Raw genomic sequence first — 15698 nt, 5'->3', positions numbered from 1 at the left:
TTCGCTCGCCGCTCTCTCACTGACCCCCAGAGCAACTTCACGTCCTGCAAGCTCCACTCATGGCCAGTGCCCTATACAGGTGTGCACTTACCTTTCACACCATATTTTTGTTGGACCTTTTGTGTGTTTTGATATGTTAGGATACACAAATACTTAACTATCGTGTTACAGTTGCCTACAGAGTACGGTACAGTCGCACACTGTACAGGTTTGTAGCCTGGGAGCAACAGGCCACACCACGCAGCCTAGGTGTGTAGCAGGCCACACTGTCCAGGTCGTGTACGTGCACTCGATGGTGTTCATGGGGCAGAATCACCTAATCACATATTTCTCAGAGCATATATCTGCCATTAAGTAACAGGTGACTGTACTTACAAAGTTGTTGAGAGATAATCACTGTAAACCCTATTATAGTCCCTGGCATAGACAAGCATGACGTGGCGTGGTGCAGCGTAGTGTAACGTGGTGTGGCATGACGTGTGGCATGACGTGGCGTGGTGCGGCGTAGTGTAACGTGGTGTGGTATGACGTGGCGTGGTGCGGCGTAGTGTAATGTATGGCATGACGTGGCGTGGTGCGGCGTAGTATAACGTGGTGTGGCATGACGTGGCGTGGTGTGGCATAGTGTAATGTGGTGTGGAACGGCATGGCATGGAATGGTGTGGTCCACCCTAGGGTGCCTGGGCAAGAGGCTTTTCATAAACTTAAATTTTACAACAACAGGAAGCAAGACCACATACCTTAGGAACCTGCATGCAGGTACCTGAATGGTCACACAGACACAATCAGAGAAAGGTCACGGGGAGAGACGACAGATCCCTTAACGTGTTGCCTATGCTGTTGGTGTTCTGCAGAAACACGGGCTGAGGCTTCATCTTCGGAACCCCTACTCCTTCAGCCCCATGCTGGAAGAGGCCACAGGAGGCAAGGTGCCCAGGTCCCTTCTGCTGGGCACAGACATGGTGGAAAACCAGAAGCAGATCGCCCAGTTCTCGCAGAAGGATGCCCAGGTAGGGAAAGCGACCGGTGACTGAGCTCCTCCTCCCTCGTAGCCTGGAGGTGGTGCTTCAGAGAAGATGGGCCTGGTTGGATTTTCCTAGAACACGTTGTCCAAAGGCCACAGGGGCTTGGACAGGACACCCCACCTCCCTAGAGGGCTCCAGTGTGTGCCAGCTCTTGATCTCGGGCACTGAGAAGAGAAGGGGATGGAGGATGGTGATTAAGACATGTGGACACAGGAGGCCCCCACAGCTTGTGTGCTCAGATGGTCTCCACATGCTGGATTTCAGAAGGGCACACACTGGTGTGTCCTTATGCTGTGTGTGCTCACGTTCCTCCTGCTTTCAGACACAATTCCAAGTGGTTATCCACATGCAAGCCGAAGAGGATGAGGGATGAGCCGAGGCAATTTAGGATGGAGTGAACTGGATCAGGAGCTTGGGACACAAGACTGGCAGTAATACTCGTTCAGTTTGGCATCTCAAGGCACCATCCTGGCAGCTCAAGGCAAGAGAGTGTCCAGGAGGGTGTGCAGGGCTGGCGAAGGGTGAGGAGAGGGTATGTTTTTTTCCTTGGATTGCATTCTAGGGATCCATTGGGTAGCTTTGTCTAGATGAGTCACTGAATTAGGGAATGGGCCTGGTGCGGTTGGTTCTGCAGATACAGACTCTCTGAATGGCCATTTTTGTACCAAGCCTGGATACAAGCTGAAGGTGTAGTATTAAATCATATCTCAGTGGAGACAGTTTCATAAGAAGAACCTAGGTTAAGGCAGTCCGTGTACGTTGCTTTTTGTCATGTCAATCTAAAGTTGGCTAAAACTTAGCACAGATACTCACCAGTACCAGAATCACCTGGGGAGCTTGGCTTTCCGGCAGTGCTTCTCCAGTGATTTTTGGAGCAGCAGGCTGGGGACCACCACCCCCGCCCTCTCCTCCACGTCCTGCCTGTCTCAGATGCACGGGAGTGGATTCAGCACGAGGCCGGAGCTCTGGGCCCTGGGCCTGCTGGCTGTGGCCCTGCCCACTAGTGACCACACAGGCAGGAGGCAAGGGCCCACCTCCCGTGGTGGAGAGCGAGGAGCCTGGTTTCCGGTGTTGTCTTTGCGTGTTGTTGTATTAAGAGCCTGCTCTAGAGAAAGCTGTTTAACTTCGTTTTTACCAAGATTTCTCGGATGTATTTCAGCGTGGAACTTCTCTTTATGTGACATGTGTTACAATGCCATGACTATGTCCATGAGTAGAGAGAGACCAAAATTAAAAGTTCTGAGCTAAGAATCAAGGTAGGGGCCCAGTGCCTGCCCAGCATCGTCCCTGCTCCTGTGCCTGTCTGGGGAAGAAGGGTGGGTGTGGAATCCAGGCTGTGGTGGGAGCTTGAGGAGTGAGAGGAGGCAGGCTTCTGTCACTGCGTGTGACCAAACAGCAGTGAGACGTAAGGACTGCAAGGGGACAGTCGGCATGCAGGACGACAGGCGAAGAGGGCTGTTACCAGTAGCATGTGAAGGACAAAAAGAAGAAACTTCTAAGTGGTTTTATGGTGATCACAGAGGCCACACCTTGGGATGCTTGCTGGTTTTCTGTGGTTGACAACATGTTGGCCAGCATTAGCCCCAGGTCCCTGTCGCCATCCCAAGTGTCTCTCCTGTTGCCCGGGATCTCTCTGGCCCCCCCCGACACACACTTCCCGGTGTTGATGCTGACACAGAGACCTAGACCTGGGGGACCTAGAAGAGCCAAGCCGAGCCACAGGTGGGGTGAGGCCTGCAGAACTGTCAAGGCTCAGCCGCGGGGAGGGCCATACAGAGGGCCCAGTGTGGGGGCAATGTCCTTGTGGGGTTCCGGACGGTGGGCCTGACTCAGAGCTCTGTTCCAGGCCTTTCCCAGATACGAGGAGTTCATGAATCGCTTGGCATTAGCCATTGACCCTCTGCTGGATGCAGCCCCCGTGGACCTGGCGGCCTTCCAGCGTGGCTCCCTGCTGCAGAGGGTCAGGTCGCTCTCCACCCTCAAGCCCCTGCTGCAGGCAGGTAAGTCCAAAGTGCAGGCCTTGGGGCATGAGTGACCTTCACGGAGGTGAGCCCATTTTCTCGATGCCTGGACATGAGCCCGAACCTCCAGGGAAGCCTGCCAACTGCGATCAATTAATAGGCTGCGATCAATTAAGGGTGGTGCCCTAAAGATCGAGCCTGAGACAAAGGCTTATGTCCAAGTAGTTTATTTTGAAGGGTGATCCCAAGGCACCAAAACGGGAGAAAGGAGGAGTGCAAGTGGGCAGAGAGAAAGTCAATGCCAGGGTGTGGCATTGCACTGGCCACCACTGTGGGTGACAGGGTGCCGGACCCTGCACACCCTCTGAGAAGCCTTCTGCAATGCATTTGAAGAACATTCTCAGGAGAAGGAAAGGAAAATATTTATCCATTGGGTTCTATCTCCCCATTAACTCCCACACATCTGGGCTGTGCATCTGTGGGTGCCAGGTAGGTTCCCATGGGTGTCCTGTCATGGTGCCAGTGGAGCCTCAGGGAAGAACACAAGGAAGTGCATTTTCCAGAACTGAAGCGAGATGGTGTGGGGTTGAGCCGTGTGACACTGATCAAAGCCTGCATGGAGCTCGTCGCCATGCCCAGGGCTAGAATAAGACACAGGGGCCAAGAGAATTTGAAGAGCTACCCCCATACAAGAGGGATGCTGGATTTGGGCTCAGCAAGGAAAAGTTCTGTGATCAATTAGTAATGTCTGCCATGGGTATGAGAATGGAAGGTTCACCAAGAGTGCTGTTATTTTCTACCCCTCCTCTAGGGTATCCACACCAGTTTAGCTACTATTAATATATCCTAGAAAAATAACAAATCAGTTAACTATGGTAAAAAAAAAACACACACACACACCAAAAACACTGCAGTGGCATACAAGCATTTATTTCCCACGTGTCTGCATGGTAGTTGGCTCAGCTGACCTGGTCTGGCCTCATGCACGTGTTTGTGGCGGGGGTAGCTCTGCTCCAGGTACTCTCATCCTGCTCTTGGAAGCAGCTTGCTAGTCTGGGTGTGAACTTCTTATGTCAGGACAAGGCCTGATGTGCAGGCCTGTTTCGAGCCTCAGCTTATGTCACATCTGCAAATAATCTGTTGGCTAAGCAAGTCCCATGGATGAGCCCAGAGTCAAGGAGCAGGCAGGCTGACCCAGCTATGGTGGGTGGGGGGCACTTCAGGAGTTACATGGAAAGAGTGTGGAGCCAGTGGAGTCTATCACAAATGCCACAAGGAGACATTGCCTCCCAGGTAAGCAGTCCAAGGAGCTTGGTGCAAAAACCGTGCAATAAACATTTACTGAGCAACTACTATGTGCCAGACCCCAAGCTAGGCACAGGGGCTACGATGGCTAAAGACTGTGATCCCTGCCCTCAAGGCCTTAATGCCTGGTTACTCTCTGAAACTGTCTGAACCAGGGTCAGAGGAATGGACTAGCCACGCTGGCTACCTCCCAGGGCATGGGCCGCATAGAGCTCTGAGTAAAGGAATAAGGTACAAGTTAAAAATTTCCAAAAATGATGCTGGCAGCCAAAGCACATGAAGTGCCTATGCACTTGCAAATGTTTTACATATCTCGCTTAATGCTTGCAATAGCCCTTTGGGGTATAAAATATGACTCCCATTCTACAGATAAAGAAACAAGTTCAAAGATGTTAAAACTGTGCCCAAGGCTGTGTAGCTAGTGAGAGGCACGGCCAGGACTCAAACCGGATGGGTCCCCCGCTACACTGCCTCCCATCAGAAAGTCTCAGCCTCCTTCCATTTTTTCATCCCCTGGGACCAGGTCAGAGTGTTTCCTTCAGAGTCTTTCTAAACGTCTCAATTTACGTTTGTGGATCTTCCCTTTTAGGCCGCACCCTGGGGGCCCAGCTCCCCCGGTATTACGAGGTCCTCACAGCTCCCATCGCCAAGGTGAGTGGCTCCCCGCCTCCCCCCGACCAGGCCCCCCTCCCATCGAGGCCCCTGAGCCCTTCTCCCTGCTGTTTTGCTGTCCAGGTGCTGGATCAGTGGTTTGAGTCAGAGCCTCTAAAAGCCACTCTAGCAACAGATGCTGTGATTGGAGCCATGGCAAGTCCCCGCACTCAGGGGAGCGGGTGAGTGAGGGGGTTCAGGCGGGGCACAGGCCTGCACAGAAACAGGGCCCATTCCCCAACAGGAGGGAGAACACTGAGCTTGCCCAGTGAGCCAGGTTCTAAGCCAGGTACTTCATACATGATTAACTTAACTCTCAAGCAACATCTGAGAACTGTGGTTCAGAGAGGGGAAGTGTCTTGCCCAGAGTCACACAGCTATGAAGTGGCAGAGCTGATTTACAGCTCCAGCTGTCAGACCCGACCCCCCCAGTCCTTCCTTCTTGGCTACTGCTTTCTACTGCTTCACTAAGAAAAGCCTCTCCCCCATCTCCCACTGAGATATCTCGACATTAATGTCTTCTCTCCTCCCCCTCTTCCCTCCCGCCTCCCCCACCAACTCCCACAAAGGCCCGCACTCCCCCCCTCCATGTTCCTTTCTCTGGGCCCCAGGACACACACAGACACCCTTGTATGGACAGGGAGCTGCTTTCCCTTTGCGGGAGGGGTATGTGTTTACAGCCCAGTCCGAGAGGTGGCAGTCAGACACAGCGACGTCTGCAGCTTCGGGATGACTTAATGAGCCCTGTGGAGCGGGCGTGGAAGGGTGTGTGTGTGTGTGTGTGTGTGTGTGTGTGTGTGTGTTGGGATGGAGGATGCCGCCAAGTGTTGGGCCATTTCCAGTGCTCCAGAAGATGCAGCTAGAAGCTGTCCACGTGGCTTTCCTCTCAAGGGAGGAGAGCACCCTGGGACGTGGTTTTCAACACGCATTAAGCCAGCCCGGGTTCCCCAGGGCCGTGGAGAAGGGGGGTCGGCAGCAGTTGCTCCTCCTTGGCCAACCCTGCGATCAACTGGCAACGTGGACCTTCCAGCTGGGGCCTCCTGTTCTTCTGTCCTTGGGTCTCGCGGAGGCTGGGAAACTGCTCAGTTTGTGAAATGTGCCTTTAAGTCATTTGTTTCTTCGCTAATTCTTTCAAGAAGTATTTCTGGGGCATTGGCCCGTGCTAGGTGCTGGGGACAGCGTGCGAGGGGCTGGTAGTGACCGGAGCAGAAATCCTAATGCGGGAGACGGACACGGCGAGTGATGACGGTGAAGTGCGCGAGCATTGTGACGGGAGGCACAGCAGGGGACAGCCTGGGCCAGAGTGCGAAAAGCCCTCCATGAGGAAGAGACGTTTGGTCTGAGACCCGAAGGACAAGGAGGCGTTTGCTAAACAAAAGACGAGAGAGGAAGGGAGAGAACGGCAGGTGCAGATGCTGGGGTTCAGAGAACGTGGGACCCATCCGAGGAAGCGTGAGGCCCGTTCGGTAGGGTGGGGAGTGAGGCGTGACCAGGGCCAGGCTGGCCAGCAGCCCTGGAGGCACTGCAGGAGACAGGCATTCCCCCGAGAGCAGCGCCCGGCTGGTGAGGCTTTGGAAGGAGACGAGGAAGCAGCTGGAGCGGGCTGGCTTTTGAGATGAGGCCCTGGGATCTGTCGGACAAAGGCCTGCAGGGGAGAAAGTGGGAGATTGGTGAGGGCACCACTGCCGTGGTGCAGGAAGGAGAGAGGCCTCAGGGTTCGGGCGTGTGCGGAGGGTCTGTGGACGGCACAGTGGGCGGCGTTGTTGGGTGTAGGTGGGCGGGGACTGGTAGGGCTCAAGGCTGACACCTGGTTTCAGATGGAAACTGAGGCGCCTTTCACTAGGATGGGGAGGACTGCAGGAGAAACAGGCTGGGGACTGGGGACAAGCTGAGGGCTTTACGATGCTCGCCAGAACAGCCCCCAAATGTGGGTAGCTGCGCATAGGGGCTGGGGCTCAGGAGAGGCCTGGAGCGGCGGGTTTGGGTGTCGCTGCCACATTGTCGGTGATGGAGCTGGGCACGCAGACGTTTGCCGGGCAGGGGGTGCAGTGTGAGAAGGCAGAGGACTCTTGCAAGAGCTCGGGCTCGCTGAAGGCCAATGAGAGAGGGACAGCTCAAGGTCAAGATGGAAAGGAATATTTGCACCTAGAACTCCAGGAGATTAACTCCCACTTGCAGGCTCTGACTCAGATGGTCTGTCCTCAGGTATGTGCTGCTGCATCACGTGATGGGGGGCCTGGAAGGGATGCGGGGGGCCTGGGGCTACGTCCAGGGGGGCATGGGTGCCCTCTCTGAAGCCATCGCCAGTTCGGCCACCACGCATGGAGCAAGTATCTTCACTGAAAAGGTGAACGGCCTCCCCACCCCACCCCAATTATTGGCAAGGATCCCTGGATAGGACGTCTGGGATTTGGAAGGTCCCTTGTTTTACTGGTGAACGAGATGGGGCTCCAAACCCAGGGACTAAGTTGCACGGCCTGTTAGTGGCTGAGCCATTGCCAATGAGGTCCCAGTTCTTCTGACCACCCCCTTCGGGTTCGCTGGTCCCTAAACCACGTTTGGGCTGAGACTTCTTGTTGGAGGGGTGGGTTAAGGCCTCATGGAGAAGCTGCAGCGCCTGGTGGGGTGGATTTGGGACACAGAAGCTGCGAGTGCCTAGGAGTGGCACTGACAGTGGACACCCCACAAGCTCCAACCTGGATTCCCCTTCCTGGGGGGTTCCTGGGGCCTCTTTCTGGTGGGCTCCAGGCGGTGGCTAAGGTGCAGGTGAGCAGCGCAGGCCGTGTGCGAGGGGTCGTGCTGAGAGACGGCACGGAGGTGAGGAGCAAAGTGGTGCTGTCCAACGCGTCGCCGCAGGTCACCTTCCTGAAGCTGGTGCTGCAGGTGAGGCGGGCGTGTGCAGGTTAGGTGTCGCCAAGACAGGGGGTGGAAAACCAGGGCCTCGGGGTGCGGGATGCAGGTGCAAGTCTCTGTCCTTGGGGAAGCAGGCGGGTAATGGGTGGGTGGAAAACAGGGAGGAAGCTGCACAGGTGAGGAGAAAGGGCCCGAGAGGTGTGGTGACCCTGGTGGTGGGCAGAGCCAGAGCTGGAACCCACGCCTGACTTCCACCCAGAGTTATTTCCACAACTTTCCTGCTGTCCTGATTGCTTCCCTCTGTCACTTATCTGTTGTAGTATTAAGGATTGTGAAATAACCAATTAACGAGCAACCACAAAACTCGTGGGCATTCAAGAAGTATTAGCACCCAGATCTGGAGAATTTGGTTGATCTTGGCTGATGTCAGCCGCCGTGGGCTTGCTCGTGCCTGCGCGGTCAGCCGGGGGTCGGCGAGTCGGCTCTGCCGATCTTGGCGGGACTCGCTCGTTTGGCTGGCGGTGGCCGGTCTAGGATGGTTTCTGCTGGGACAACGGGAGTGACTCGGCTCCACTTCATGAGTCTCTCATCTTCCAGCTCCGCAGTCCGGGCACGTTCTCAGGCTCTGGCAGAGGACGAAAGCAAGCGCAGTCATGTAGGCCTCGCGTTGTTTGCTCCCTTTGCATCGTATTTCCTAGCACCGGCCAAAGCCGGTGTCACGGCTGAGCCCAGAGCCAGCGCGGGAGGGCACCACCAAGTTACATGGAGGAGGGTGTGCGCACAGGGAGGGTGAGCGTTTGGGGCATTTTTTCGTAGTCGACTCTACCTTTCCTGTCCCCAAAATGTATGCTAATGTGTATTTGAGCGTGGAGCTCCCAGCCATTCTTGGTGCTATTCTTAGGAACAAGGCACCACTTTTTCTGCGTGATTCCACTAATAAAATTGAACACACATCAGCGCGAAGCACCTTGTAAAGGCCATTCTGAGATAATCGAGACTTCCAGGAGCACACAGACAAGAAGCGGAAGGATGCCTGCAAACTGCTGGCCCTACCCCAGGCAGGAAGAGGTGTGAGCTATTCAGGCAGGACTGCTGTGGAGTGCAGGGGAAGAAGCGGTTGGCATTTAGCAGGAGGGGATCCAGGAAGGCTTCACAGAGGAGGTGGTTTCGACTGAGCTCTGAAGGATGAAGAGCATTTCCGGGGGTAGAGGTTGAGGGACCTGCATGAGCAAAGAAACAAGGCAGCTTCCTTGGGGCCTTGGACATCTCAGGCCTTTCACGGAGGTTTCTCCTTCCAGGAATGGCTTCCAGAGGAGTTCGTGGAAAGAATCTCTCAGCTGGACACCCAGTCTCCTGTCACCAAGATCAATGGTAAGAGGCACACCAGATTGCAGGGCTGTCTCTTTTGACATATCTGAGTAAGGACTCTCCAGGTCTGGGAACAACTGTCCTCCGCCCTCATCTCCGTTCCCTGCCTCCACCTGCCCCCAGTTTGAAGGTGAAACACTTGCTCACGCTTTCCTGCTCCCAGTCCCCTGCTCGGGGGAGCAGGTGCCAGCTGCAGAGGGAGGACCCTGGCGGCCGACACCTGACCCTCCCTTTGTGGCCCTCAGTGGCTGTAGACAGGCTGCCCGACTTCCTGGCAGCCCCCAATGCTCCCGGGGGCCAGCCGCTGCCGCATCACCAGTGCTCCGTCCACCTGAACTGCGAAGACACCTTCCTCCTCCATCAGGCCTTTGAAGACGCCATGGACGGCCTGCCTTCCCGCAGGTGGGGCCCTGGGCTTTGCGTCCCCTGATGCTCTTACACATGGGCCTGGGGTGGCGGGTAGCTGCCCGTGTCCAGACACAGCAGGGAGCGGCCTCTTCCATCCGGTGTTAATCTTCACAGTGGCTTAGGATCCGCCTGCATCCATATTTAAATTCTAAGGACAGGAAGTGCATCCCAGGCAAGAAATCTGAGGACCAGGGCAGGTACAGGTTGAGGAGCAGGACACGCGGGAGTATTGCAGGTTAGCGGAAGGGGCATCGCGCTGCAGGGGACGGCACTGGCACTGGGGAAGAAGGGGAGAAAATGCTTTCTGGGGGAGAAAAGGAGGTTCTCTGACTCAGAGCCCGTCAGAGGGCACACACCCACGAGTTTCCTGTCCCGTATCTTCTCTTATTTCTGATGAGCTGCTTTCATGCAAAACTTCTAAATGCAATTCCTACCCCCCGCCACAGTTGTGTCTCCATCCTTCTGGGAATGGTCAGGGATGCAGAGGAGCAGGTGTCTTTCCGTCCTGCCCATTATGTAACAAACACTGCTGAAACCTGTTCTGTGCCAGGCTCGGGACTAGGTGTGGGTTGGAGAGCTGGGGCCAGGCAGCGGGGGAAATCGGCACACAGCTCATGACACGACAGCACAGGAGTGTCCACAGCACACGGTGAAGAAGACGTGTGCCTGCAGAGACGGGCAGAGGGCAAAGTTCACTTATCCACTCATAATTATCTTGGGGCCCCTCCTCTGCCAGACTTGGTTCAGGGACCTGGACACACAGCAGCCAGCAGGGTCAGCAAGGCCTCTGCCTCGGATCACTGACCTTGTTTTGGGGGAGGCGGGACCACAAGCAGCCCCTGACCATGAGCACTGTGGAGAGAAGCACACAGGGAGGAGAGGGTCTGCTGTTCTCTGCAAGACATCGAAGGAAGGGAGACCACAGATCTTGTGGGCATCTGGGGAAGAGCGTCCAGACATAGGGAAGGTCAGGTGCAAAGGGCCTGGGGCAGGAGTGTGCTGCTGTGCTGAAGGCCTGGGGACGAGGCCAGATGGCTGGGGACAGAGAACCTGGAGTGCAGGGTCTGAGACACAGCTGCTAGATCCTGCAGGGTCTTGTCAACTGCTCTCAGCTCTTACTCCAGGGGAGTTTGTGCAGAGCCTGACTCCTACGTTAAAGAGACCACTCTGGCCACTGTGCGGAGAAGCAGGCAGGGCACCTGTTGTGATCAGGTGCTGTTGCAGAGTCCAAGGGAGAGAGACAAGTCCGCCTGCCTGGTGGACTCCAAGCTCAGAGAGGACATTGTGACTGAGGGACGCAGGGCGAGGGGACACTTCACACGGCCTTGGAGGATGCTCGTATGGAAATCCGAGGGGAAGATGTGCTCTATGTAGAAAAGGTATGGCAGGCAAAGGTGATGGGGACAGGAAGTGGGTCACAGTTCTGCTGGGTGTCAGGGCAGCCCCAGCGGCCGTTTCGTTCGGCCTGCTCAGGAAAAGGTAATCAGGCAGCTTAAGCTTGGCTGACATCTGGATGCCCTAGTGCCTGCATCTCAGGCCTGGCCCCTTTACGCATGGCATTTGCGTTGTCCACCCGGACCCCGGGGACATTTGGTCTGGGCGCCCTGGTTGGAGCACAGCGGCGGTGGAGGAAGGCAAGGACAGGCCTGCACCTGGGGGCTGGGCATAGGTGGGCTCCTCGGGCGTGGTCCGGACTCCCTAGCGGCCGCTAAGCCCGTGCAGTGAACAACCACAGTGGCCGTGCGGCAGCAATCGCCCGGTGTTGGTGTCCTCTCAGGGCCTTCGCTGTGTCCCCAGCCATCTCAGAGGCCCTTCCCTCGGGGCGCTGCTGCTCTTCGGACCTGACCCTCTCTCCTCCCTGCTGGCCACAGGCCCATGATTGAGCTGTGCATCCCCTCCGCGCTGGACCCCACGCTGGCGCCCCCTGGCTGCCACGTCGTCTCCCTCTTCACTCAGTACACACCTTATGCACTGGCTGCGGGCAAGGTCTGGGACGAGCAGGAGAGAAACGCTTACGCAGACAAAGGTAAAGAGGGCCACACTGTTCTGTCCCCAGAGTGTCAGCGGGCCAGTGACCCGACTCCGCCCTCTCCTCCTCACTGACACTCCTTCAGGACTGACACCTGCAGGTGCTGTCCCAGAGGGAGAGGAGGACTCCAGGCAGCCTCACGTCAGCATAGCGAATGTCTGCGGGGGTCAGAAGCTGGGCCAAGCAAGCCAAAAAGACACAGTTCCTGCCGCTCAATTTGCTCAGTCTAGTGGGGGAGACTAATTGAGAAAGGTTTTAAAGGATGAATAGGAGTTGCCCAGGCAGCAAAAGGCGTTCCAAGCAAAAGAAACAGCTTGAGCAAAGCGTTGAGGTGAAAAAAGCTTTGCATATTCAAGAGTAGACAGTAATGTTGTGTTCAGGGTTGCTGTGAGGAGGTAGGAGAGAGTGGGGGACTGGCCTGGCCCACTCATAGATTTTGGGGACGAATTATTTATTTGCCTGCGGACTGAATTTTTTGTTTTCTACTTATTGAGGTATAATTTGCATATGATAAAATAAACCCTTATAAGTTTAGTGCACGTTAGTAACTTCACCAAGTTGTGCAACTATAACGCTTCCCCCTCTTCCTGATGCCCCCATTTCTCTACTGTGTGGCGCCCAGTGTTCGACTGGATCGAGGCCTACGCCCCGGGCTTCAAGGCCTCTGTGGTGGGCAGAGACATCCTCACGCCGCCAGACTTGGAGAGAATCTTCGGGCTGCCCGGAGGGGTGAGTGTGAGCCAGGGGGTCTCCCCATGTTCTTCTCCCTGCACCCCCACCTTCTGACTGTGCCCTCTCGGCTTTATCTCATCGCTCCAAAGCCAGCTTTCATCAGGACAGAGGACAGTGGCAGAGACCATGGCTGGGAGGGGACAGGAAAGTGGTCAGATCTAGGGAAGGGGAGGACGTGGGATAGAGACCCAGGCCAGACGGCGGCACCAGTCGAGGTCGCCGGGACTGTGGTCCTTCTGCCCCAGCGTCCACGTGCTCTCTCCCATCTGACTTTCTTCAGAGGGAGCCCCTCCTTAAGGCAGCGTGTCCTCAACTGCTCTTCAGTTCATCAGAAACCAGAGATGGGAGGCAGGGACGCCTGTTAGGAGGCTGTGTACAATGGCCTCACATGACTACCGAGCGCTCAGGGGGTCCTAGGCCAAAATGTGATGTGCTGTGAGTGTAGGGTGCACACAGCCTGCAAAGATGCAATATGGAAAACACGTAAAATGTCCCATTAACAATTTTTATATTGATTACATGTCGAAGTAACATTTTGGATATACTTTGATTTAAATAAGATATATTATTGGCATTAATTTCACCAGCTGGCTTGTCCTTTTTGAATGTGGCTACTATAGTAAATCTAAAGTTACGTACGTGGTGCCCATCACGTTTCACTGGGCAGTGCGGGTCCGGACGCAGAGTGGAGCAGGCCGGGCAGCAGGACGGAGGCGCAGGTGGTGTGGAGGGCGTGGGCAGGTGGCTTGAGCAGTCTGGAGGGGGCCGGCCGAGGCCTAGGGGAGGAAGGGGGTGTCGGCCACTGAGGCAGGGAGAGGGGGAGAGGTGGACTTGAGGGTAGGCCAGGGGCACAGTTTGGGACAAGGTGAGGGGGCAGGGAGGGACATTCCCGGGGTGACGTCCTGCAGACGTTGGTCTTGTCCAGACCTCCCCTCGGGTCTGACCCTCCCCTTGTCCCACACTGCCTCCCTTCTCGGCCTGGGGCTGGCATCACCCAAACCAGCAGAGCAGAACCATGGCCCCTTCGTCTGCCATTTACTGTGATCCTGCTGGAGCTTGGACACCGGGGTCCAGGCTCAGGTGGACGCCTTGGCAAAGGAACATGCTTCAGCAGAAGCGTGTGCCAGCAGCCAAAAAAGTCAAACCTTTCTATTTTTCAGATGGAATGTGGGAGATTCATAGTCCACAGCAAAACCCTTACAGTCGCCCCTTTTCTCTCCCATGCGTCTTCCTCACGCCCTGAAGATGCTGACCACCCTTCTTTTTTCCTGAGAAACACCTTTGGAAAACTGCCCCCCAGCCCCAGGGCATGTGCCTATTCTATCTCATCCCCTTTCCTGTCTGCATTTAAATAACCCAAGAAAATACCCTGGAAGGAAAAGAACCTTCCTTGGAGAACAGGGTGGGGGAGGAAATCCAGCCAGGGCAGCGAAGACGCAGCACTCCTGTGTTAATGACAATGGCCCTGCCTCCGCAGAACATATTCCACGGTGCCATGTCCCTGGACCAGCTCTACTTCGCCCGCCCTGTGCCCCTGCACTCCAGCTACCGCTGCCCTCTCCGGGGACTGTATCTCTGTGGCAGTGGGGCCCATCCCGGTGAGTGACTCCACCCCCAGCTGGGCTCACACCTGCCCCTCAGGGGGCTCGAGGGTGTGTCCCGGTGGGGGTATCGCTCCAATTTCAACACCTTACAATGTTGGATTGTGAGAAACCCGTGTCCCGAACCCTATCCATATTTTATTTTCTTTTTTTTTTGAGACAGAGTCTCGCTTTGTTGCCCTGGCTAGAGTGAGTGCTGTGGCGTCAGCCTAGGTCACAGCAACCTCAGACTCCTGGGCTCAGGCAATCCTTCTGCCTCAGCCTCCCAAGTAGCTGGGACTACAGGCATGTGCCACCATGCCCGGCTAATTTTTTTCTATATATATATATTTTCAGTTGTCCAGATCATTTCTTTCTATTTTTTGGTAGAGACGGGGTCTCGCTCTTGCTCAGGCTGGTCTCGAACTCCTGACCTTGAGCGATCCACCCGCCTCGGCCTCCCAGAGTGCTAGGATTACAGGCGTGAGCCACCGTGCCCAGCCCTATCCATATTTTAGACCAGGAGGGATCTTTCTTTATTCTAAGCCTAACTGATCTCGCTGAGGCTACCATTTATTTCATGTGGACACTTTCTCTGAGCTGTGTGGGCCCCAGCCTCCCAGAAAGAGTCTGTACTTCTCCCCTCTGGGCCTTATTCTCAAATTTTAATTTCATGTGTTAAGCGCCTGGCCATCCAGCACGTAGACTCTCAGACTTTGAGACTCTGAACTGTGGACCTGGACCCCCTTGGAGCAGGAAGCCCGGAGGGGGGCCCAGGATCAGCTATAACAGTTGTCCCAGGCGATTCCACTGCCCATGGCCGCAGCACTTCCCTCCGTGCAGCCCACTCTGCTGTCACTGGCTGTCTGTGAGCCCTGCTCCTGCCCGCTCCCCGGGGGTTTATGCAGAGCCTTGGTTCATAGGAGATTTCCTTCCAGGAGGAGGCGTCATGGGAGCCGCTGGACGAAATGCAGCCTATGTGGTCTTTAGGGACCTCAAGAGCATGTGCCCTGAATGAACTCTGACCCAGGAAGAACTCACCCATGAATTCGAAGTGCTCCACTGGGTCAGCTTCCCAGGAAGCTCAGTTCTGAAGGATATTACTTGAGGCAGTCAAGTCCTCAAGGCTCAAGCCACTATTTTAGAAGAAACCTAAAGTTACACTTAATGCAAATTAACCTTGCACCCCATCCTCCATGAATGAACTACTTTGTTTTATTGAAAACGGTATTTCATACAGAGAGTTTGCTTGTATTTCTTTCTATGCTTTAGTAGGACTGTGTAATAATAGGTGGGATAGACGCGTTTGGGACACTCAGTATTCTCACCAGATCAGCTCAAACAGTCCATTTGATGAGGGAAGAGTCTGACCCAAGCATTCCCTTCTCCCTGGCTGGGGTCCCCACTCCCAGCGATTGGAGGACTGCCCCGGTGAGGCCCAGTCACCTGCTGCCACAGCCCTGGCAAGCTGGAAGAGTGGACCAATTGCCCAGAGACCCACAAGGTCACCCGCAGGGGCCGTGGGCCTGAACAGTGCTTGGCACCTCGAGCTGTCAAAGCCTCCAGTCAGGCCAACAGTAATCGAGGGTGACTGCAGAGTGGGTTCCACTGAGGCCATCTGGGAGCCGAGCATTCCTGATTCCAGAACATTCAGCCTCCGACTTCCCACAAGCTAAGCCTGTTGCATCACTAAAACCTTTCAGTATAAACCTATGTAATTCTAAGGTGCGTTGGGTTGTCACTCTGGGTCAGAAAGATCCATGCAAATGTCCCCTGGTAATACAGC

General features: G+C 55.4%; 1 protein-coding gene across 1 annotated transcript in view; it reads left to right on the top strand.

The window, feature by feature from the left end:
* PYROXD2 (pyridine nucleotide-disulphide oxidoreductase domain 2) overlaps positions 1 to 15153 on the top strand; it is a 27178-nt gene extending 12025 nt beyond the window's left edge. Inside the window, exons 5-16 of the mRNA XM_012661778.1 lie at positions 855 to 1010; positions 2872 to 3025; positions 4881 to 4942; positions 5027 to 5124; positions 7148 to 7289; positions 7691 to 7825; positions 9094 to 9166; positions 9409 to 9565; positions 11443 to 11597; positions 12223 to 12329; positions 13810 to 13930; positions 14851 to 15153. Of these exons, the coding sequence (XP_012517232.1) occupies positions 855 to 1010; positions 2872 to 3025; positions 4881 to 4942; positions 5027 to 5124; positions 7148 to 7289; positions 7691 to 7825; positions 9094 to 9166; positions 9409 to 9565; positions 11443 to 11597; positions 12223 to 12329; positions 13810 to 13930; positions 14851 to 14930 (1440 nt within the window). The 3' untranslated portion in view covers positions 14931 to 15153. The remainder of the gene's footprint in view (positions 1 to 854; positions 1011 to 2871; positions 3026 to 4880; positions 4943 to 5026; positions 5125 to 7147; positions 7290 to 7690; positions 7826 to 9093; positions 9167 to 9408; positions 9566 to 11442; positions 11598 to 12222; positions 12330 to 13809; positions 13931 to 14850) is intronic.
* Positions 15154 to 15698: the final 545 nt, after the last annotated feature.

This window comes from Propithecus coquereli, unplaced genomic scaffold, assembly GCF_000956105.1.
Source record: "Propithecus coquereli isolate 6110/MARCELLA unplaced genomic scaffold, Pcoq_1.0 Scaffold73, whole genome shotgun sequence".
NCBI classification, from domain to species: Eukaryota; Metazoa; Chordata; class Mammalia; order Primates; family Indriidae; genus Propithecus; species Propithecus coquereli.
This window is presented reverse-complemented; position numbering and strand designations above follow the sequence as displayed.